General features: G+C 41.9%; 1 protein-coding gene across 4 annotated transcripts in view; it reads left to right on the forward strand.

Moving 5' to 3' along the window:
* Window positions 1–11,316, forward strand: part of ppfibp2a (PPFIA binding protein 2a) — a 17,926-nt gene extending 6,610 nt beyond the window's left edge. For 3 of the 4 annotated variants that reach the window (XM_056607298.1, XM_056607299.1, XM_056607301.1), the window contains 18 exons: window positions 1,180–1,491; window positions 1,792–1,884; window positions 3,098–3,209; window positions 3,793–3,854; window positions 4,693–4,771; window positions 4,912–5,039; window positions 5,214–5,281; window positions 5,368–5,428; window positions 5,617–5,773; window positions 6,563–6,686; window positions 6,850–6,978; window positions 7,336–7,486; window positions 7,633–7,744; window positions 7,927–8,015; window positions 8,396–8,518; window positions 8,643–8,768; window positions 9,171–9,359; window positions 10,033–11,316. In XM_056607298.1, coding sequence (XP_056463273.1) covers window positions 1,180–1,491; window positions 1,792–1,884; window positions 3,098–3,209; window positions 3,793–3,854; window positions 4,693–4,771; window positions 4,912–5,039; window positions 5,214–5,281; window positions 5,368–5,428; window positions 5,617–5,773; window positions 6,563–6,686; window positions 6,850–6,978; window positions 7,336–7,486; window positions 7,633–7,744; window positions 7,927–8,015; window positions 8,396–8,518; window positions 8,643–8,768; window positions 9,171–9,359; window positions 10,033–10,239 — 2,322 coding nt within the window. In that variant the 3' untranslated portion in view covers window positions 10,240–11,316. The remainder of the gene's footprint in view (window positions 1–1,179; window positions 1,492–1,791; window positions 1,885–3,097; window positions 3,210–3,792; window positions 3,855–4,692; window positions 4,772–4,911; window positions 5,040–5,213; window positions 5,282–5,367; window positions 5,429–5,616; window positions 5,774–6,562; window positions 6,687–6,849; window positions 6,979–7,335; window positions 7,487–7,632; window positions 7,745–7,926; window positions 8,016–8,395; window positions 8,519–8,642; window positions 8,769–9,170; window positions 9,360–10,032) is intronic. The other variant, XM_056607302.1, reaches the window with a different exon arrangement.
* The last annotated feature ends 11,341 nt before the right edge of the window (window positions 11,317–22,657 follow it).

A 22,657-nucleotide genomic window follows, 5' to 3' on the forward strand; every position in this document is an offset into this window, starting at 1 on the left:
ATTGGTCTGGCCTACGTTTCAACCTGTACCTTGTTATGAGCGAGAGGCTCAAATGTATAAGGTGTTACGTGGAGAGAGAGAGAGAGAGAGAGAGAGAGAGAGAGAGAGAGAGAGAGGTGTGATGTCTGTTGTTACTGTGAAAACATGGCTGTTCAGAGTGCGTGTCGGTCTTCATGGTAACGCCGTACTGGCAGAGTGTGCAGCCCTGATGGATGAGATGCTAAATTATGAGCGCTCGTCGGCTACAGTGCCGACGTTGGCCATCCACGCTCAGCTTCTGACCATTAAAGAGCACTGAATGGACCATTGTTACATCTAGAGGCTAAAGTGCTCTTCTGGAGGGCTTAGGTGGGAATGAATGGAAGTAGGATTTGTTTTGCATTCCTTGAAAAGTACACAGCTGCATTTTGTGGCTTTGAGTTGACACAAAAAAAGATCCTTAGAGTATAGTGTTTGTTAGAGACTGTTTCAAGTTTCTGTCCTATTTAAAGTTTTTCTGTGTTTTCCATCCCTTCTATGTGTCTTTGATATTTTACTGCCATGCCACCACTGATGAACACATGTGCAGCGACCCAAGTGCGCTCACATGCACTCTCTCCCCCCCCGACCTACACAAACACAACACAAACAAACAAACACAAACATCCGGACACAACGCACACTTGTAGAAAGACAACATTGTTACGCATACAAAACACAAGCATATACAGTACACTAACTTCGACAGCGTCCTTGCTGTCAAGTCAGTCAGCCTGTGGTTATATTTAGTGGTGGAGGCACTTCATATCGTATGTCATATCCGTTCAACCGGGCCCATGTGAGACTTCCTCTGTCCACGATCCAGGCATAGCCCGGCTGCTGTTTACACCCTAACTATAGACACACAAGACTGCTCTCCCCTCTGATACATCATAAATCTATCCTCTGCTGCACCTCAGCAGCGCAGACTGAACATAGACAGAGAGGCTGACTGCAAGGGTTTCAAGGGTGGACATACAATTTATATATTATATATTGTTATTATTATTTTCAACTTATTTTAAGTCTCATGCGATTGTTTATGACACCGACATGCATTCCAGGCAGACCAGGCACACCGTATCATTTATTTTCTCTTTTTTAACCTGCATTTTCTTACTTCTCATCCCCTCATTCCTTCCCTCCCCTTGAATCTGTTAGCATGTCGTAAATTTCATTAGCGAGCTGCAGGAGCAGATGTGTAAATTCCAGGAGGAGATCAATAGCAAGATCCAGGAGCAAAGAACCCTGAATATCCAGGCAGACATCCAGACAGACTCAGTAGAGGCCAGCTGCCCACCTGCTTCCCATGAAGGCCAGAGCTCGGCCCTGGGGCTTTCCTGTGACAGAGGCCCAGGGGAGATGCACCCACTGGCGGATGCTTCAGGCAGTTCTGATGAGAATGAGGACAATGACAACTTAGGAGAAAGCTGGTCAAACGCAGACGCCACCTGCCAGTGTGGAGAACAGAGTGTAGGCAGCCCGAGTGTGCATGACCTCCGGCCAACAGCATGGTGTCTACCACATTGAGAGAATTCATATTTTTGGAACTTATTGTGCTAACAACGCTCCTTGTCTTAAACCATAATGGTCACATTATCGCATTATGCATCCGCAATATGTGCACGGTTTTGGTCGTAATTCAGTTGGGCAATAGCTACTACCTAATCTGTGGTGTGGTGTGGTGTGGGGAAATTACACAGTACTAATGTGGTGGTAAGAAAAAAAAAATAGAGATAATTGCAGTGAAACTGATCTATGCCTCTGTTGCAGGTGTTGTTAAAGGAGCTTCGCTTCCTCAAAGACAGAGTGGAAGTCCTGGAAGATCAGAAGTCGCAGTATGAGAAGAAACTCAAAGCAACCAAGGTGGAATGAGTTTCTTTCTTCTTCCACGCTCTGTTTTTAGAATAAACGCAATCGCTGCCCAGCAGCTTCCATTGCAGACGGTCTAGTCACAAACTAGTTTCCGAACTGGAGTCCAATCCGATGGTCCAGCCAGTTTGAAATAAGCCATTCTCTCTCTCACAGTTTACTCATTCATGGGGACTGTGTTTTCTTAAGAAGTCTGAGAACAATTTTGTAGGTAGAAATAGATATAATGACTACCCATTACATTTGAAACTCGTTCTTGTTTATCTTGGCATGGTTCCATGGTATTAACTCGTAGACTTACTGTATATTTTTGATTTGTTTTTTAAATTATGGTCTCTTAAACTCTAATATAATATTTTGAAGGTAAGCTCTTCTCTCCCTTCGGTCACTTACACAATCGTTCCCCTTGTCTGTACCTACCGGTACCTATTCTTTCCTGTGTCTTTCCGTGGCTGTAATCAGTGGATCGTGGCTCAGTTCATTGGCCAGAGGTTCTCTGAGGTTTATGGGGGGGGGAAATAAGTAAAGGTGGAGAGCCAGACTCTTAAACCATGCTTCCACTATGCCAGACTCAATCCCCCTTTAAATGCCATCTCATCAAAATTGAACTTCAGTGTGCATGTTCATCTAAGGTGACCTTCAACTTTATCAACGACTTATTGAGACATAATTTGGTCCTTTGCTTAGTTTCCTAGAACAATGTAACGTGTGAAACTAGAACTCAAACAGATAACTCTACATCTTGATCACTGCTCTGGGACCTCTTCATCTTCTTTTATGTTAATGCTAGATAGAATTTTTTTTCCTTACTTAAGCTCTGGGAAAGAGATCAGGCAATAAATTAACTTCTTTGCCATCTGCTGTTCTTCTCTCCCTATAAATCTCAAGACAGTGCTAGGACAATAAATGGTCCTTCAAGGTTCATTAGCAGTTATTGGGAATGTGTTGTGGTGGTTATATATCTATGCCAGTGTGGAAAAGAAATCCTAATCTTTCTATCCCCTCTTCTTATAGAACGGGCATTTATGCCACTGTTTAATGTTTTATTGTTGAGAGAGCTTTAACAAGTCTGTTATTTTTGAGGTGTGCCTAAAGACGCGTGGACAGACACAATTTGTCCTTCGCTGGAGGTCCCTATCTTGTTATTTTCTCTCCAAGTGCCCAAAAGTGTTTTCAATTGCAACGTTGCTCTGTGTGTTACCCGCAGGTCGAGATCAGCTGCCTCCAGCAGCTGCTGTTCAGCAAGAACACAGAGATTGATAACTTGAACACTCAGCTCATGGCCAGGCCCTGTCTCCCTAATGAGAACCCAGAGAGAGGTACGTGCTTCCTTTAAACTCTGCCAATCCACCCAGGGCCCTCCCTGTGCCTGTCTCTAGTCAGATAATGAAACCTGATTGTGTGATTTTTTTGGGGTTATAAATCCACTGCCCAAAATACCTTGTATTGCAATAACAGGTATGCTTCTAAGGAATAAAGAACTACCGTTGCATATTCATTCATGCTGCTCACACGGTCCGATTATATTCCTTTGCCCTGACCTTTTCGTATCATATAGTGTAGACAGCATCTCCTCTGTTTCTGCACAGGAAACATCTGGTTTTGTCTGGCAATAGCTCTCCAACCAATCACCCCTTTCTATTAATGCTGGTGGACTTTTGTGTATAATCTAACATTCGTAGCAAAACATTTTCTTTTGATTTTCATATGTGCATCCGTATGCAATTAGACTTCCCTTCTTTGTTTTTGCTTTTGTTCCTGGAAATGGACTTCAATCAGGACTCTTCTGCATGGCGCTTGTCATCTCATGTTTGCATGGGAAACATCTAATACTTCATTTGGCATGACCTATTTCAGCCGCTATGTTTGCACAGATGATTGGCATAGTGTTTCTCTTTATAGAGCTGGAACTGCAGAAGCTGAGAGCTGGAATGGAGACCCTGTTAGCCGCCAATGAAGAGAAGGTAACTGTGAATGGAGCCTGTTTTTCTGCTCCTTCTGCACTATGTGTGTTTAGATAGGACGTATGGGGTGCTTAATGTACTATATCCACTCTCTTTTGAGCTGCCTTGCGAAGCTGCATTGATATGTTAGTGCTTAGACAGTTGTAACTGTTTTGGGATGCTGCCATGTCTCCCAGGCTCCGCCCTTAATCCTTCACAGCACAGAGGGCCTTTTGTATGGGCCATGTACCACACACACGCCCAGACACACACACGCACACACACACACACACACACACACACACACACACACACACACACACACACACACACACACACACACACACACACACACACATACACACACACACACACACACACACACACACACAACACACACACACACACACACACACACACACACACACACACACACACACACACACACACACACACACACACACACACACACACACACACACACACACACACACACACACACACACACACACACACACACACACACACACAACGCAGAGCCATTTTAGGCATAGCCACATGTTGTAGTTCTCTATCTGCCAACCCTAATTTTGGACTCAGCTGCACTGAAGGAAACATGTTAAAACCAGGCCCAGGCACCACTTCAAAGACCCACGCACACTCCACAGAGCTGCCTCACTCGTGTTTCCAGCCCGGCCCATGCCCATCCCCTCTCTCCGACGTGCTGTGATGAAAAGGCTGTGTGAAGGGGGCATGGTGTTTGTTGAGCTGGGGTGGTTTGGTATAAAGTGTGAGGACCACCGTCCAGATGTTTCTTTTTAACGGGGATGCCGCGTTGTTCTGTGTTTGCCTGTCGCAGAACCAACGCATTGAGGAGCTCACAATGCTCCTGAAACAGTGCCGGCAATTCAGAGAGGTCCCCTACACCGCCAGACAACGTAAATAGTCCCACTACCTGCTTATTACCTGCTGCCTCCATTGAAGTCTTTGATCCCTTTGAAATACACTCTTTAGCTTAAGAGCATTGTTAGGCCTCTGTATAATAGCTAATGATCCTTTGATTTTCTTTTTATCGTAGCTCCACCCACTATCCGATCATTGTCCAATAGGAGGACTGAGTCCAGCAGCAGTGAGGAAGAGGAGCAGGGGGGCATGGTGGGGAATGTGGACTCTTCCAGCTCAAAGTCTGAAGATGTGAAATCTCAGGTGGGTAACGACGTGTCAGTTGGTCTCATGGTGTTAATGAAAGCCTTGAAGGAGCCTTGTAGTGCCTGATTACTGAAGTCTGAGGAGACGATTATACCCGGGCTATACAATGCTATGACTTGGACTTGTGCCATATATGTTAACATTCATATTATTATGGGATGTTTATTCCAGGTCTCCACGAGCAGCCTTTCTTCTCAAAACACATCGTTTGCATCAGTTCAGAAGGAGATTAATACAAGGTACTCTTGTTTTCCCACAGCAAACATCATATGAATTAATTCCTAAGTTAATTAACCTCATTAACTCTCAATTCTACATTTTGCAGGACAGATACACAGACGTTATCAAGTAGCACGAATGACCTGCCAAATGGACCATTAGAAAAGGTATTTCATTTAACCATGCACGACATGAATTCAGAACCCGTCCATGAATATTTCAATAATGACACACAACAAAAGCTCTCATAAAATATTTCCCAGCCTCTCTGCTATGATAACCGTATCGCTATTTAAAGGTTATTATCTTTGATAGCAAAGCGTTGAGCCTGCCTTGTGATTAAATTTTCCTGCAGAGCGATCATGCGGACACGCCACCTGTTAACGCTTCTCTGTCGGAGCAGAGCGAGGACAGGGAGAGAGAGACAGAGCGAGAAAGCTCCAGTGACACTCAGAGCCGCACATCTCCACACGGCAGCGAGGATGGAGACTCCAACCGGAGCAAACCCAGTGGTAAACATTGAGAACCAGAGAGCTATAGCAATAATCCCAGCTGACGTACTTACACGACTTACTTATCCATGTGAGTGACGTTTTGCGACTATAATTTTAGCCTAACCACATTTCCCTGACCAGATGCTCCGTGTCCTTTATGATTATGGCTAATATTGGAGGCCAGTGGGTACAGGCTTGGTGGAAGAAGAGGGACCACACCCTATCCCTTGGTCTGATGGACCACACGTACCCTGCCCCACCCAAGACCGAATATAATCTCCATAAATGACTTTAAACTCCCAACTTCCACCCCACTCCCTTTCTGATGTGATGTGCAGTGCGGGCTTTTTTGCTTTGAAACATTAACCAGAAATATCCCGTACACGTTCAGCTGGAACTGCTTTACTTTACCCCACCACAGGCCCTGAGCCAATGAGCAATTTTCCCTCTTAATAGTCTGTAGCCTATGGTTCCCTGGGTAGAATATAATGTAGAACACAGCCGGGAGCAAATGGTTTACTGCTAAAGGTCTAATGCTTAAGAGTTAATAGGACTTTCACAACCTTTGGTGAATACTACTGATATGATAGATAAATAAATGTATTACTGTACCCATGAATCCATGCACAACATAAAGAAGAAAGGCTTTTCCAACCAGTGCCATGTGTATTTTTGCCAAGACTATTCTTCATCCATAGCTATATTCATGCATCACTTTCAAAGTCACAGTCAATCCCCCACGATATAATCTAAAACACGTGTTATTTCCACATACGCTGACTCTGGGCTCTGTTGGTTCTCATAAAGGAAACGCAGAAGGCAGTGACTGCTCCAGTGGGAGCTCCGAGGCGGGCGCCCCAGCCAGCGACAGGGCCCTGGGTTCCCCTGAATACCTCAAGACCAACAGAAGCCTGAGGAAGCTCTGGGGCAAGTGAGTGTGTTGTCATCGTGGCTCTTTTGTCTCTTTGTCTTCATCACGGAGGGGGACCAGTGCATTGGAACCAGGTTCCAGATGTTTACGATCCCACCAGCGGTAACCGTTGGGAACGATGCCTGGGTGAGGTTCATAAGTGACGGTTATGTTGCCCTGACAGACTGCGCAGAACCCAGTCTGGGGGCCTCCAGGGAGTGGACCCTGACGCTGGTCAGTTTCAGAGAGGGGGGCTGCGTGCCACGGCTGGGCCCAGGCTGACCCGGACCCCAGAGTCCCACAGCTCCTCAAGGTAAGGCCTCGTGGATCACTGTGGAGGAACAAACCCCTGCTCTTTAGATCACGTCTTTAGTCATGGTTAACCAATCGTTAACCATCGCCTCATAGCATAATTGCCTTCGTCAGATTTTAAGGTTCATCTTGTATTTAGCGTCAGAGATGTGTAATTCAAATAGATGATTTAGGCAGATAGTGATTATGGAAGGTAAAAGGCACTCTGAAGAGCTCAGGATTCAGCCAATGAGGCACAGTGAATCTGCAGCGTTAGTTAGGGGAGTAGAGTAGAGTAGAGATAGGCTGGATACCATAATATGGCCAACATATGACTGAGGCAATTATGCTATGAGGCTTATGAAGTGTCTATTGTCAGGGATATGAACACACCGTTTGGCCAGTGGAGCAAGGAGCAGGTGTGCGGCTGGCTGGAGGACTATGGCCTGGCCCAGTATGTGAACCTCACAAGGCAGTGGGTGGACAACGGGCAGACGCTGCTCTCTGCCTCCCCCCAGGACTACGAGAAGGTTAGGAAGTTTGGCTCAAAAGCGTTTACACTCCTGTATCTTTACATCAAATATTTTTGTTCATTACAGGCTAATATTTCATGCACAGCAATGTTATAATCAATGAACAGTGATTAACTTAAGTATTACTGTCAACAACCCCCCAGGAGATGGGCATTAAGCACCCCTTGCATAGAAAGAAGCTGCAGCTAGCTCTGAAGGCGCTCAGCACCAAAGTGGTGGAGAAGTCCTCTGAACTGGACCACATCTGGGTCACCAGTAAGTGCTTCCTTACGAATATAAGAAGTTAAAACATGCACTCTTGGAAGAACATGGTGGAAAGTTGTAACTCGGAAAGAAACAAAGACATCTTCTGTCCTTGATTCAAAGCGAACATATTCAGCGGTAATTTGCGACTCCTCTGTGAAATCATTCAATAAGTATCTGGGACCGGTTTGCAGGGTGGCTGGATGACATCGGCTTGCCACAGTACAAAGACCAGTTCCATGAGGCGCGGGTGGATGGTCGCATGATACAGTACCTCACAGTGGTAAGAGCCAGCCAATCCAATCAGCACATCAAGCAAGCCTTGATTAATGATCCGGCACCGAACTCCAGTCTGATGATCTGAAGTATACACCCAATCAGTGACAAAGCCACTCTCATCACTCATGATCCTGTGATCCTTTGACACATGATATGAGCCTTTTCGGCTTTCACAAGACGTAAAGTATGCATGTCTTTTTTCGTCACCGTATTTTGTTTTACCTTCATGTTCTGCACATAATCCCGACACATTCTTTCTTCCCGGTGTTAGAGCATATGGCATTCTAATCTCAAACAAGAGTTATAAATACTCACCATTGGAAGGTTTTTTAAACTCTGTCATAGTATCCTTAATGAGCTTGTTGTCTTTCTCTCTTGGACCAGAATGACCTCTTGACCCTGAAGGTCACCAGTCAGCTCCATCACCTCAGTATTAAATGTGCCATCCATGTCCTACATGCCAACAAGTTCAACCCCCACTGTCTCCGCCGCAGACCGGCCGAAGAGGTAGGCCACGCTGGAGGCAGAGTCAACACAAGCCCACACATGGATGTTTTTTCTAAAAGGCGATGAGCCCCGTGACATGTCAAGAGGGTCATAAGCTAAAACAATCTCTCTGGGCTATCTTTAGAAGAGCCCCTCTCCGTCCGAGGTGGTGCAGTGGTCAAACCACCGCGTGATGGAGTGGCTTCGGGCAGTCGATCTGGCAGAGTACGCTCCTAACCTCCGTGGAAGTGGGGTGCACGGGGGGCTTGTTGTAAGTAAACACGAGAGGAGAAAATAAAAGAACAAACTCTGACCTCATATACGGGTTTCTATACGCAGCATCTGATGTGTGTTATCTCCAACACTGGTCACATGTTACTTATTCTTATTTCACATTGTTATATTCCAAGTACAGTATTCTATTTCATTTACAATTAGAATTATATTTTTATTTCATTCTAATTATTTCATGTCCAGTTTTCTATTTCGTTTACAGCTATTATTATTAGTAGTATATTTTATGTTATTCTAATTATTTCATGTCCAGTTTGTGTTTCCCTTTCACTTTTTATTTTTATATTGCTTTGTTGAAGGAGCCTGAGACTCAAGAACCTTGAATCTTGAATGGGGGTGAACGTCACATCATGACCATTCTCCCTCTCGATCCTTCCAGATCCTGGAGCCCCGGTTCAGCGCGGAGACCCTGGCCCTGCTGCTGAACATCCCCCCCCAGAAGACCCTGCTGCGTCGCCACCTGGCCAGCGCCTTCTCCTCCCTGGTGGGCGCCCAGGCCACGCAGGAGAAGCGCGAGTACGCCAACGCCACGGGCCACGTCCCGCTCACCACCACCGCCAAAGTCAGGGTGAGGAGCTCGTTCGCTGTAGACCATTCACATTGACATTGTAGGGGATACTGCAGACGCTTTTATCCAAAGTGGCTTACAACCATTAATGCACACATTCACACACTGACGGCGGTGTGGACCATGCAAGGCGAAAGCCAGCCCGTCAGGAGCAGTCAGGGTGAGGTGCTTTGCTCAGGGACACCTCAACACTCAGCTAACCCAGCTAGGAGGAGCCAGGGATCTAATTAGTAACCATCCGGTTACAAGCCACAAGCCACTACTGTCACCACCGGACCACTATGTGCGATTCGACAAGTCCAGTCCAGGGCATTCATTTCATTCAATTTTATTTGAAAGTACGTTAATCACAGGTAGTCTCAAGGGGCTTAACAGGCCACATATTTATGACACCCCCCTGACCTTAGCCCCCCAGAGGGCAAGAAAACCTCCCTTAATTAGCAAGGAAGAAATCTTGAGAAGGAACGCAGAGTGGGAGAACCCTCCCTCTAGGGCTGATCAGAACAGGTGCCATAATCAACATACATACACACAGGCAAAACCGTTTCAAATCATTTACTTTATCAAAGTAATGTCTATGGTGATGTAGTGCTTGCCGGTTAACTGTAAAGAGAGTCCAGTCCAGGCATATCATAACTCAGGCATTAATTCCTTATGTTGTTTTTGTTGACAGCCAAAGAAGTTAGGCTTTACCCAGTTCAGCCACCTGAGGAAGAAGAAGCCCGATGACACTGCCGACTACATCTGCCCGATCGACAGCGGAGTTGTCCCCGCTAATGGGGTCTTCTATCGACCCTACTCAGGGATGAGGCATCTCAGCCCCTTGCTGGACAGACAGTCTGAGAGGCAGGAGAAGGCTGGCGTACTGAGTGGATGCTGAGGCCTCATCATGATTACCAAATGGATTATTTTTAAACCTCGACAACCGTTGCCACTCATATGAACCAGGACATGTTGTGGTTCGGTTATATTTTTGGGCAGATGTTATGTCCAAAATGCAAACCAGATTGATGTTGTGGATATCGTAGGATAATCCAATAGAAAGCCTGCTCAAGAAAGACAAAACACTCTCAAAGCTAAGAATACATTCTGAGCCAGCATCACATTTAGATTACAAATGGTCTTCTGAACTACAACTTCAGACGTCAAGATGAGAATAATATAATTCAAATAAATAGATTAAGATTTGGCATACAACTGTTTTTTAGGATATAGAAAATGAAAGCTCTATTTGCACTTGAGTTGACATTGTTTGTCTACATTGCTAATTATTGGATGCCAACAACGCATTAATTTGGTGTAAAGTGCTATCTAACTACCAATGCAATAAGCAGAAGAACCCTAGCCACTTCTGTGTTACCAGCTGTTCCCAGGTCAGGTACAAATGACAGTAGCGTAACGGTGAGGAAGAGTCCTATGAGCCGTACCTTCTTTATTTCTTTCTTTCTTTCAGAATGAACTATTTTTGCCATTATTTGCATTCCTTACAGAGTGGACTTCCAGATGTTCACATGTGTTTTAATGTAATGCCTTTTATTGTTTATGCTGTATAGGAACATATCAATGTTCTCCTGATTTGTATTGGAATATTGCCAGCCTTATGATGCATAACTTTATTTATCTATTAGCACAATTGACCCTTATACTTAATGTGTTTGAACAGAACAAAGTGTACTTATGGAAGAAACATAACGCAAATGCAGTTATAAATGTCAGAAAAATGTGTGTTTATAAATATATAAAAATAATTAAGATATTACACTTTCTATACCAAAGGTTAATTTCCTACTTTTGTAGGGATCATTTTTCTATTCGTACAGCTCATATAGTTCCTATATATCCTTATACTGCCCTCTGCTGGTATGAAATGAAGATGCAATCAAACTCGAATGTAGACGGACGTGATTATTTACCTCTTTTCTAGGTACTTCAAGATCATTAAAATGTATTACTGGAATCAGACACTAAGAGTATTGTTTCATTTTAGATTGCATATCCCTCATCCTATTAAATACCACCCAGAACACAAATATCTATTTAATCTAACTATAATTAGATGAGTCTCTGTCTGTCTTCCCACTTTGCCTGTGCATTTATGAGGACCCAAAGAAGTGCAGAGTCGAGTGTGATTTTGGACGTGTTTTGGACGGGCACTGCACTAATATATATCCAGTTGCATACGAAGTAGCAAGGCCTATATTTAATAGAATCAATGAAACAAGGCTAGAATTATCCTTGGCGATAACTGCCAGGCAAAGTTTATAACCTACTAAGTATTGCAGAACTATTTATTCAATGTCAACAATATGTCAAAACTGGTTTAAAGAACAGGTATATGGTTCATAGATGTAGGGTACGGACAGTTGCTTGTTCGGCTATGACCTTACTTTGGGGAAGCCACTGGGTGATTGGGCATCATATTCGCCATTGTAACATGTAATACCTTAAACATTTGAGCCTCTCTGCTTGCTGCTCCAAATTAGTTTGAAGGTACATCTTGATTGAGTCAACTGACGAGATACTAAATGCTAGAAATAACTCCAAGCATAAAACCAATACATAAAATAACCTGTATAAATTTTATAGAATAAAGTGTATTGACACTCCAGTCCAAACGTATTCCTCCATAATAACCCACATTAACATACCTCACTGAGAATCGAACCGGTTGGTGGGCGTCCCGGCCACCAGGGGTCTCCCTATAGCTGGTCCAAACAGGACCGAAGCAGCCTTCCTCCTCTTCTCCAGTGTCAGGTTGGAGGGGACGTGAGACGGTTCAGGTGGTGGATCAGAAAGCTGCAGAGACAAAGAAAATAATGTTATCGCTTTCATATTTGCTTCAATTAATTAGAGACACATATGGAGCCTCCTTCTCAAAGCCCATTTTGAAAAGAACTAAACAAATGAACCTAATCGTCTGTCAAGTAAAAGGTTAGATGCATAGGTCCATGTATCAATAAAATATCATTAACAGTATTATACATGCTATTTTAAGGATGGTTAATGTAGTACTGTAGTGCATACCCAGGGGAAAAAATACTATAGTTTACTACAGCATTTACTTCAGTATAGGCTACTATATATTACTATAGTATACTATAATATACTACAATATAGTGTGGGATTTACTATAGTAATTTTCCAGACATTGTAGTGTACTATGGTAAATACTATAGTAAGTTACTACACAGTGAAGTATACTATAGATTACTATACTATACTACAATATAGTGTAGGATTTACAATAGTAATTTTCCAGACATTGTAGTGTACTATGGTAAATACTATAGTAAGTTACTACACAGTGTAGTATACTATAGATTACTATACTTTACTACAATATAGTGTGGGATTTACTATAGTAATTTTCCAGACATTGTAGTGTTCTATGGTAAATACTACAGTAAGTTACTACACAGTGTAGTATACTATAGATTACTATACTATACTACGTCTACAACATAGTGTGGGATTTACTATAGTAATTTTCCAGACATTGTAGTGTACTATGGTAAATACTATAGTAAGTTACTACACAGTGTAGTACTATAGATTACTATACTATACTACAATATAGTGTGGGATTTACTATAGTAATTTTCCAGACATTGTAGTGCACTATGGTATATACTATAGTAAGTCACTACAAAGTGTAGTACAGTATAGATTACTATAGTTAACTTTATTATACTATTTTTAATATATATTTTGATTATTCTGTAATTTGTCCTAAAATGAATAGGTGAAACATAAGCCAAATATTTGTATTATGTGGAGATTTTATTGTAGAAACATAAACCACACATAAATATAAAACATAATGCACAACATGCATAGGCCACAACAACCAGAATATAATAACAATGAAAGAGTAGAATTGAAGCCTTACTATCTTTAAACATTTTCTAATGCAGGCATCTTGATAAGAATAATTGACTCATCGTGTACGTAGCAAAAGCATTTGCACAAAATATCATTAGGTTTGCAAAGAAGTATTTCATGGGTCTTTCTGAACTTCACAATTTGCTTAGCAGTATTCACCTTAGCAAAATCATAATAGATTCTTAATTGTCTGGAATCCTTTTTGAATCTTAAAATGTGTAGGTACACCTCTTCACACTTGCATGCTGATAAGCAACCACAATTGAGCTTACAAAGTAGTATGGATTTAATGCTACCATGCTCTCCGTTTTTTAGAGCCACACAAGAATTATTGCGTTTAAAATTTGCTGCATACATTTCCGTGCGTATAAAGTGTGGTGGATGAAACATCTCTTGAATTCTTTGACACTGGCCTCTATATAATTTCCAAAGAGAATGGACTCCCCCACTGTAATTACTCTTGTTGTGTAATTCCCGACAACCCGAGCACCACTACCTACTTTGTATGATTTTAACACTGTATTGTCTTTGTTAACAAGTTTGTTGAAAAGATCACAGACGTCATCACTGGCATTGTTGAATAATTCAGTGTGGTGCATTCGTGTTTTTGTGTTAAAAAATCTCTTAAAAATGTGTTCAGGGACTGCCTGTGTACCATTGAACATTTCAAGAAGAGTGCCAATTGTGTCTTCATAAACAAATGAAGAGTTGGCCCACAGCGGACCCCACATGTCAACTGCGTTGCTAAGATGGGTTAAGCAGTGAACATTCTAAGATACATCACATTTTCCATAAAGCTCTTGTACCTCGACAACAAAACGCGTAAGACAAGAGGAAGCATGCAAAGATCAGCTTTTGGATATTATCCTGGAGGAGTGTGTAGATGGAGAAGACAAGTAATAGCCAGTGATTATAATAAACCGGGGGTAAAACTGTTTTCAAAAGAATGGGGGTATAAAAGAAAAGAAATGCCCTCCATTCAGATGCCTTCCAATAGTGTCTCTCGGACAATGACCTTGGACATCTTTTGACTTCATTTGGTGGTTGTATGGTGAGGAGAGAACTGTCAATCTGTTGGATTATTTTCGGTTGTAAATAGAATGGCAAAGCAGAGTTTTTTGAATCACACCAAATACTGACAAATTGTTTTGTTACACCAAGGCAAACACTCTGAATATATTCTGGGATAAAATGTTTGATAATGTCGAAATTAGGAAGTAGCAGCAGTTGACTAGGTCCCTTAACCCCATTAACATCTGTGTCTGATTGTATTGCAGCAGATGCCTGATGGGTGGTCTGATCATGTGTTCTTAGTTGAGGATACTCAGTAGAGTGAGGATATATGCGTGTAAACTCTTTTCCCTTTGGTTCTATTTCTCCCATGACTATGTTTATATAAAATATGTGCATAACTACATACATATGGTAATATTTCAAATATCACGGTAAACGTTTTCGGTTCAAAAACGTTGTGAATTGTTAAGCTTGCAACGGTAAGGCAAGATAAGGCCCCCTAGCTCGCGGCCTATAATGTGAGGCGCGGGAAGTGTGGGGTGCGCGGCCTGGATTTACAGAGAGAAACTTTATTTTGCCCAAAATAATACTAGCATTTTAAACACACATTATGAAAACGTCATAATTTTGACGTTTTCAGACAACAGAGAGGAGTTGGTTTGCAAGAGGAGGCATTATCTTGATGGTGGAGACAAACTGTCGACCCCGGAGGAGAAAGGGAAGGGGAAAAGGAAGAAACTGAAGAATGGTCGATATTCTGACGACGACGACGACGACGACGACGTAGTATCGCTGGTAGGTAACTAAAGTTTTATTACAGAAATGTCATCTATAGGCCTTGTGGATGAGTTTAATTAAAATCGTTGAAAAACTAAACTTCATTATGATTTAAAGGATCCTCAGTTAAGTCAATGTGAGAAGAAGAAGAAGAGAAAAAGCACAGGTCTTAACGTCTTAATGGAACTGGAAAAGCAAGGTATTGGTGCAGTGATGTACAAATATTCACCGTATGGAAGTGCTTCTTAACATCAGTGAATTATTGTAATGTGATGTAGCCTAATGTTGTCTGTCATATTGTACACCATGGGGTCGCCAACTGGCCTGCTTTGCCTGGCCTGTCAGATAATTTTGACTTTTTGCTTTCTGTCAACTTATTAAGCATATTACCAAGATTAGATTTGAGTATTCATCTCCAGTTCCGCCTGCATTGTCTACTCGCTCTGTTGTACAGTCTTGATGTAACCCTTAACTCTATGTACATCTTCTGTTTGTCATAGGATCATGTCAGCTGAACTCAATTAATGAAACCAGGAATGAAGTAAGATCCACTAATGCAATAAACTGTCTGCACTTAATGTTCTACCTACAATTAAAGTTTTTATTTCCTAACTCTATAGTATAGGGATAGATACAGCAATATATTCCTGTAATCTATCAGCTGTAAGCTTTGTACCCTCTAACAGGCTTCTGTAGGTATTTGCCCAGGTGTATGTGAGTCAGTTTTGTTTTTCTAATGGAATTTTTATTTTCAGTGCCATCACCCATCTTGTGAGCTGTTGAGGGAGAACAACCACAGGCTGCAGGTGGGGGAAATGATTCTCTCAAGGCAAAAATAGCAACATTGAAATGTAATGCTATTGTTGTTTCTGTTTTACATGTTAGCTAAAAGGCTATTATGAATCCTTTGCTCAGTGCTGCCAGACGTTTTGCAGAAGATGGAGGAGTTTCTCCGCTCAGCACCAAGACCAACGACAACACCAATACCAACACCAACACCAAGACCAAGACCAAGACCAGAACCAACACTATCACCAGCACCAACAGCAGTTCCACCACCAGCAACAGAAGACCCATCACCAGCTCCAGGTCCATCATCAGCATCAGCAACAGAGGCCCTGGGCCACTCTGTAAGAATCTGTTTGACTTTATTTGTATAGGTTAAGTTACTTAGTTTCAGTTGCACTGTTTTTCTAAATGCATCAGCCGTACACTCGGTTAATCTAAATGCATATATATATCATTGAGGTAAGACGCTAGTCTGCTGTATGTTGAAGTAGATTTGTGGTAATGTTATCTACTTGCATTAAAGGTCATTCCAAAAGGACTTGTGGAGCGCTGCTCCTTCCAAAGCCCCCAGAAGTTTATAAATGATCTCATGCATGGGATGTATACCAGGGAATATATGGCAGGCCATTCAGTGACTGGCCAGTCATCCAGCAGCTGCACAGAAGGAAAACCTGGCCTAGCCAAACAAGACCTTGTTGAAATAACAAGTAGGTATATAGAAATGAGAAAAGATGTCGGTTGAGTGATACCCTCATTCTCATGCTCATCTTTCGTGTATGTGTTTGTGTGTGTGTGTGTATTCCCACAGATGCTGCAAAGTTGAAGTTCACATATAAACTGATACGAACATAAAAACATTTATACGACAAAAGCTGAACAATGCTGCCAAATTTCAGAAACAATAAATTATCAACTGTTTTAATTTTTTTTATATTTTAGAAGTCTGTAGAAAACACTGTGTTAATGGTGGTTGTAAGCCTAATTTATGTGCAGTGAATTATTGTTACAGCACTATGGTTAAAAATGGCAACAACAAAAAGTGATACAGTTGGAAATATCCATTAGGTAAAGTACAATGACATAGTTAAAAGAACAACAAAATAGTGCATACTGCAGTTATTGTAATGCAGTATATATAGTACTATGGTATCATAATTGTAGTATTCTATAGCAAAATAAAGTATAATAAAAGTTCTGTAATTTACTTCAGTAGATTGTAGTTTATTTAGTAAAATGTAGTAGTATATAATGTAGTATACTGTAGTAATAAAACTGCAGTTTTCTGTAGTATACTATAGTTTACTGTAGTAGTATACTGTAGTAATAAAACTGCAGTTTTCTGTAGTATACTATAGTTTACCGTCGTAAAACTACTATAGTAAGGTTCAAAAACACTACAATATTTACTATAGTATATATAGGGTATACTATAGTTTATTTACTATAGTAAACTATAGAATTTTTTCATGTGGGTAATGATGGTGCCAGCATGGTTGGGAGGGAGAGTGAGGTCCTCCATCGTTATCGCTGAATTTGTATCCATTTATTAATTTACCTAATATGTATCTCTCCTCTATGTCCCACAATAGTCTATTTTTCCTTTATAATAGGTTTAGTATTTTAAGATATGACTCCAACTAATGTTATTTGGACTCATATGTCGGCTATTATGGCATGATCCAAAGCAAAGTGATATTATGCTGCATACCTTGTCCATAGCTCTTTGTTAACTTGGTGAGGAGCGGGGAAACAAGGAGCGGATTTCTAGACCTTTCAATTAGTTTAGTGGGAAAACAATTGGAACGGGATTCAGAGATCTCCAAAATCAAGTTAGCTCAGTTAAAGTTGGAAGAAACATAAGAATAGGTTTCGGAGTAGGCCATCACAACATTATGATTGCAGCATTGGTATGGAGTCAGAACAGTGCCATTAGTTACTGACCTGGTCCCACCATGGCATGGACTTATGTGCCCAGACATCAAAGTCCAGTCCATACATTGCGACAAGCGACGGTATCTGCGACAGTAAATAAACAGTTCCACTGGTCTCGGGAGACTAATTCAGAGTCGGTATTGATGCTCAAAGAAAAACTGGAATAGTCCCCATCTACTCCTACTGAGCCATGAGTAGGCCTACATTTAATAATAAGTTCAATTTTAGCGCAAATTCTCAGAGTTATTCTAAGAGGCTTGAAAACGATGGGCCCTGTTCTACCTTAATAGGTCAATGTGTTCTACAATCCTATTTATTTAAATCTACTATTGATTTCTTCTGACTGCTCCCCCCGCCCCCTTCGCTGCTGCAGTTAAAGGTGTAATCTACTGTAGGGTTATAGATTAAATATGCATAATGTTTGTATACTAATTATGCATTTTTTAAGTCAATGATTTGATATACACAATGGACTCAACAGTTCATAAATAATCAGTGAATATTATGACCATGATTTGTTTAATAAAAGTATTGGCGCTAGACCTATGAAACGATCTAACATATGGTTCTGATTTCATTCGATTTTCTGAATTGTTTAGCATTATACTATTGTTGTTTGTGGTGTAATGAAACAGAATATTGAATTGGTAGTTGGCAGGGAATTGGTCACTCAATGTTATATTACGGGTAGGCGGCGCCTATAATAAAACATGACATCACCGGTATAATCGAAGCAGGGGCGATGGTGGGTGCTTTGCCGGTTGCTCTCTGAGATAATCCCAGGGCGGCAGGTCCCCACCCCCTGATCTCTCGCTGCGACACAACACAGCCTCAATTAGAGAAAACACAATAATTGGGGGCATCTGTTATCTCTGCATATCATTACACTCCTAGGACCCCTCCTAAGGATGCCCTAATCAATGATTGCAAATGACGAGTTCATAAATAAATTAATGCCATCGATAAGTGTGTAACATTCGTCAATGAGCCGTGTTAAAAAGGAATTAAAACAATGTGGTTAGCATTGGAGATATACTTTGCATATTTATGCGATGGGTATAGGGAAAGGTCAATTAAGATCCACAATCCTTATCGTTCAATCGAGCTCCAAATTAAGCTCATTTTTTTGGGATGAATGATAAAAATTAGACGATAACGAAAAAATTATCTATACTACACGATAAACTGTTCCACCTCATGTGAAGCCAGCAGGTGTCAGTGTTGCCTGGGGAATAAATACAACGAACGCTAACTTTATATACGGTTACCCGTGTGTGCGTGTGTGTGTGCGTGTGTGCGTGTGAGACACACACACACACACACACACACACACACACACACACACACACACACACACACACACACACACACACACACACACCACACACACACACACACACACACACACACACACACACACACACACACACACACAAGTCACATACGTTTGAAATTGATAGTTGCAAGGGGTGTGTGTTTCTCTGATTGTGTGGGTTCTTGCTAGGGATTTAATGTGTGTATTTTGTTGAGCATGGTATTGTTGTGAGAATACTGCTTTGTTTACAATGATGTATCTTAGCTAATTTCAGTAATGTGCTCTGGCGTCCATTGGCTGACAGTTTAATAGCTATTATTTGTGTCACATTTCTCTTGGAGGAATGGCCATAAAATGCTGTGTGAAGGAAATGGGGCTATGAGTGACACCTTGCCTTGCAAAATGATATCTGTTGTTTTAATTAGGTAAAAGCTATTGGGACATTCATTGGATTTCAAGTTACTTATTAATGGTACAGTGGAAAATATATATGCAATTTTATGATTTTTAGATAAATAATTCACAAACCCTTTGCCAGTCGTTACAATTTATTCTCCCACTGCAGCAGTAAATTTAGTTCAAATGGAAACAAATAACACTGCTGGATTTTTGTACAACAAAATGGCTACATCTGGAATGTTGTCTTCTCTGTTTTTCTCTTTTTAATTTCATATTATTTTCTGGAAGCAGTAGTCAATGTTTTTACAACAGTAACAGTAAAATGTTTCAGTTCCAATGTTAACACTTTGTGAAACCTATAGGCTTAGAAACGCAGTCCGTGGTTTTTTAATCGACAGTGGGGATTTTTCCCATGTCAAAACGTCAGACCCAGCCCCCCAGTGTGGAGGACAGATTCCCCGATAGGCTGTTGCATGTGTTTTACACCGGCGACCACCCAGCCTCAGACGTTGCATCTGTCTCCGGCACACCGTTCCTTCTAACCGGCCTGTCACTAAGTCAGCCAAGGTTGCACCCAGATGTGGCAGGGTGGCTCGCTCTGATGAACCCTCAGAATGGGCAGCCGAGTTGAGTGGATAAGCAGCCCTTTCTACCTTTCAGCGTCTCTGACCCTGTGTGGTAATTTGGTATCCAACAGACTGTATTTCTCCTCGCTGGACAATGTTTGTCAAACCTTTTTGCATGACTCAATAGTTTGATAGCAGAATTTTAACGGAACCCCTTGCAATTCAAACACAGGAGGTTAGAATATAACAGGATTTCTTGATGCAGGAAAATGTTGAAGACAGGTTTTCAACTTCCAGAACATGTGGCAGGAACAAGAGCAAAAAAGAGGTAAGAGAAACCAGTTATAGAAACCAGGGGGTCAAGGAGGATTCATTTAGCAGGAAGCCAATGACCTGATGTATCTAGGCCAGTGTGACAGGAGTGGAGCCCATCAATGCCAGGCAAAACAATTATAGTTGAGACACTGAGGGAGCTCATCAACCAACTAAAGACAGAGCGCTGTGTCAGGACTCACGTGCGTGTGAGCTCCCACAACATAAGATCAATGTGTGTTATCGAGGGAAAGCAAATGACACCCCAGTTACCACAGAATGGGTGTAATAATATCTGTCAGAAGAAGTCCAAATGCTCAAACTAAATTAGAAACAACCCAAAACTATTTATTGCATTCGGTTTCGGACCCCCTCAATGTACAGAGCTTGTGAAAGGGCCCTTAACGGACCCTTAACCCGGGCCCCTCTCTTACTGTCTTGGGGCCACTCTTTCCTAGCGGGATGGTCCTTCAGTCAACTGGGAGAACTGTTCACTTCAGGCACGGATATGTTTAACGTATCAATCAGTGGCTAACATGACACGCAGTGAAACATCTGTTCCTCAAGTCATGCGGAACGCTAGCTTCTCTTACTGAAATATGTTCTGTCCGGTTTGAGCGCGTCCAGTAAAGGGACATTCTGTAATGGAATGGTCGCAACGACAATAATGTGAAGAAGTTGATGTCCTCGCTCTGATTTCCTCAGCTCCATCTTCATGTCCCCCCAAATATAAACACAATCAGTAGGAGATACACCATCTCCTTTATGGGACATTACCGACATGACAGAGGACTGGTTTCTGTCTTCAGCGATCTTGTCTACCCTGATGACCTGTAACAGTTCTCTTCCTCTGATACGTATTTGAAAAGCCCTCAACCTGAAAGAAATTATGCATCGATTATTTAATACCAGGAGGGCAAAAGGAAATTATGCTGATATTTTTGTGGTGAAGGAGGTAAATATCAAGGTGTCCTACAGATCACATTGCTTGAAAGAAATACTCAAATATAGAAACAGAAGGACAGGTAGACCGACCAAGTAATGACTTTAATATTACAGGAAGTTGGTGCACTTTATAGCCTAGTAAATGGGGAACAAGAGAGTCATCAAGAGCAAGGCAAGTGCCCACCAATGTCCAAATGATGGTTGTTTGGGCCCACATACTGATGGGAAAAGTGCTGAGCCTCAAAACAGTTCCCATGTTAGTGGGAAGAGACCGTTTCCCGACCTCAGGGTCCCATCACAAAGGGTCAGGAGTGACACGCCTCATCAAAGGCTTTCAGGTCCAATGAGAACACCTGTCTGACGACCCCAGGTGCTGTTGGAAGATGAATGCCAGTGCACTTTGCTTTTTTCGTGTATGCAGGTGCTACACAATCATAAGGCAGGGGGATGCAGTACACAAAGAAACCAAGCGAGAACCCAAACACAGAACGTCTTCATTTTGGTTAACATATGAATGGACATGGTGGGTTAAATCATATTAATTGTTGGTTCATCAAAAATTACCAGTCTAATGTAATAACACAAAAGTAAAAGGTAACACTTAATTATGTGATTTCATAAGCTCTTTCATTTTGGTAAGAATAGCACATCCATGCAGAGCTTCGATGGACACCTTGTAAAAAAAGATATATGGTTTCAATGTTTAGAAATACCCTCTGCAGCAGTTCTGGTGCTCTTGTTCGGGCAAGGACATTCTAAACATTGAATTCACTGGTGAATGTGTTAGGGGGAAATTTGATTACACATGTAAATAACATAAAGCCAGTGGCCAGAGGAAATGAGAGAACGAGATTGACAGAGGAGTAGTACAAAACAACAACAACATTGCATGAAAAATAATGTTGAACAGCAGCGCTTGATGAAATTACTGACAAAAAGGGGGTCTCTGATGAATTGGCACTTAATTACTGCTTGATTAGCATAATTATGCATGTTAATAGCATCTCAAATGAATTGCGGTTGTCAGGAGGGAGGAAGCATCTGCAGTGGCGGCAGACTGATACATATTTTCTCCCATCCGACTGCGTTGTCTAACTCTTCCCCCTTAAGTGTTCACCATTAATCATCACACACCCCTTCTCCTTTGGAGAGAATTTCGACGTTTTGGGATAATTGGCCCATTATGGCGTGCTCGTCACATCTGTAATAGCGGGCTAACGAGCCCCCTGGTGTACTGGCATTCAGAGGAGGATGGCAGAGCATGGGCACACGAGTGGCATCCAGGGGTCTGGACGCGGCCCACACCGCGCGCATCGTGCTGCGATCGTGTCACTTTAGCCAACTGTTTTATTGTCTTCTGATGCTGG

The sequence above is a fragment of the Gadus chalcogrammus genome, chromosome 14 (genome assembly GCF_026213295.1).
Source record: "Gadus chalcogrammus isolate NIFS_2021 chromosome 14, NIFS_Gcha_1.0, whole genome shotgun sequence".
In the NCBI taxonomy this organism is placed as follows: domain Eukaryota; kingdom Metazoa; phylum Chordata; class Actinopteri; order Gadiformes; family Gadidae; genus Gadus; species Gadus chalcogrammus.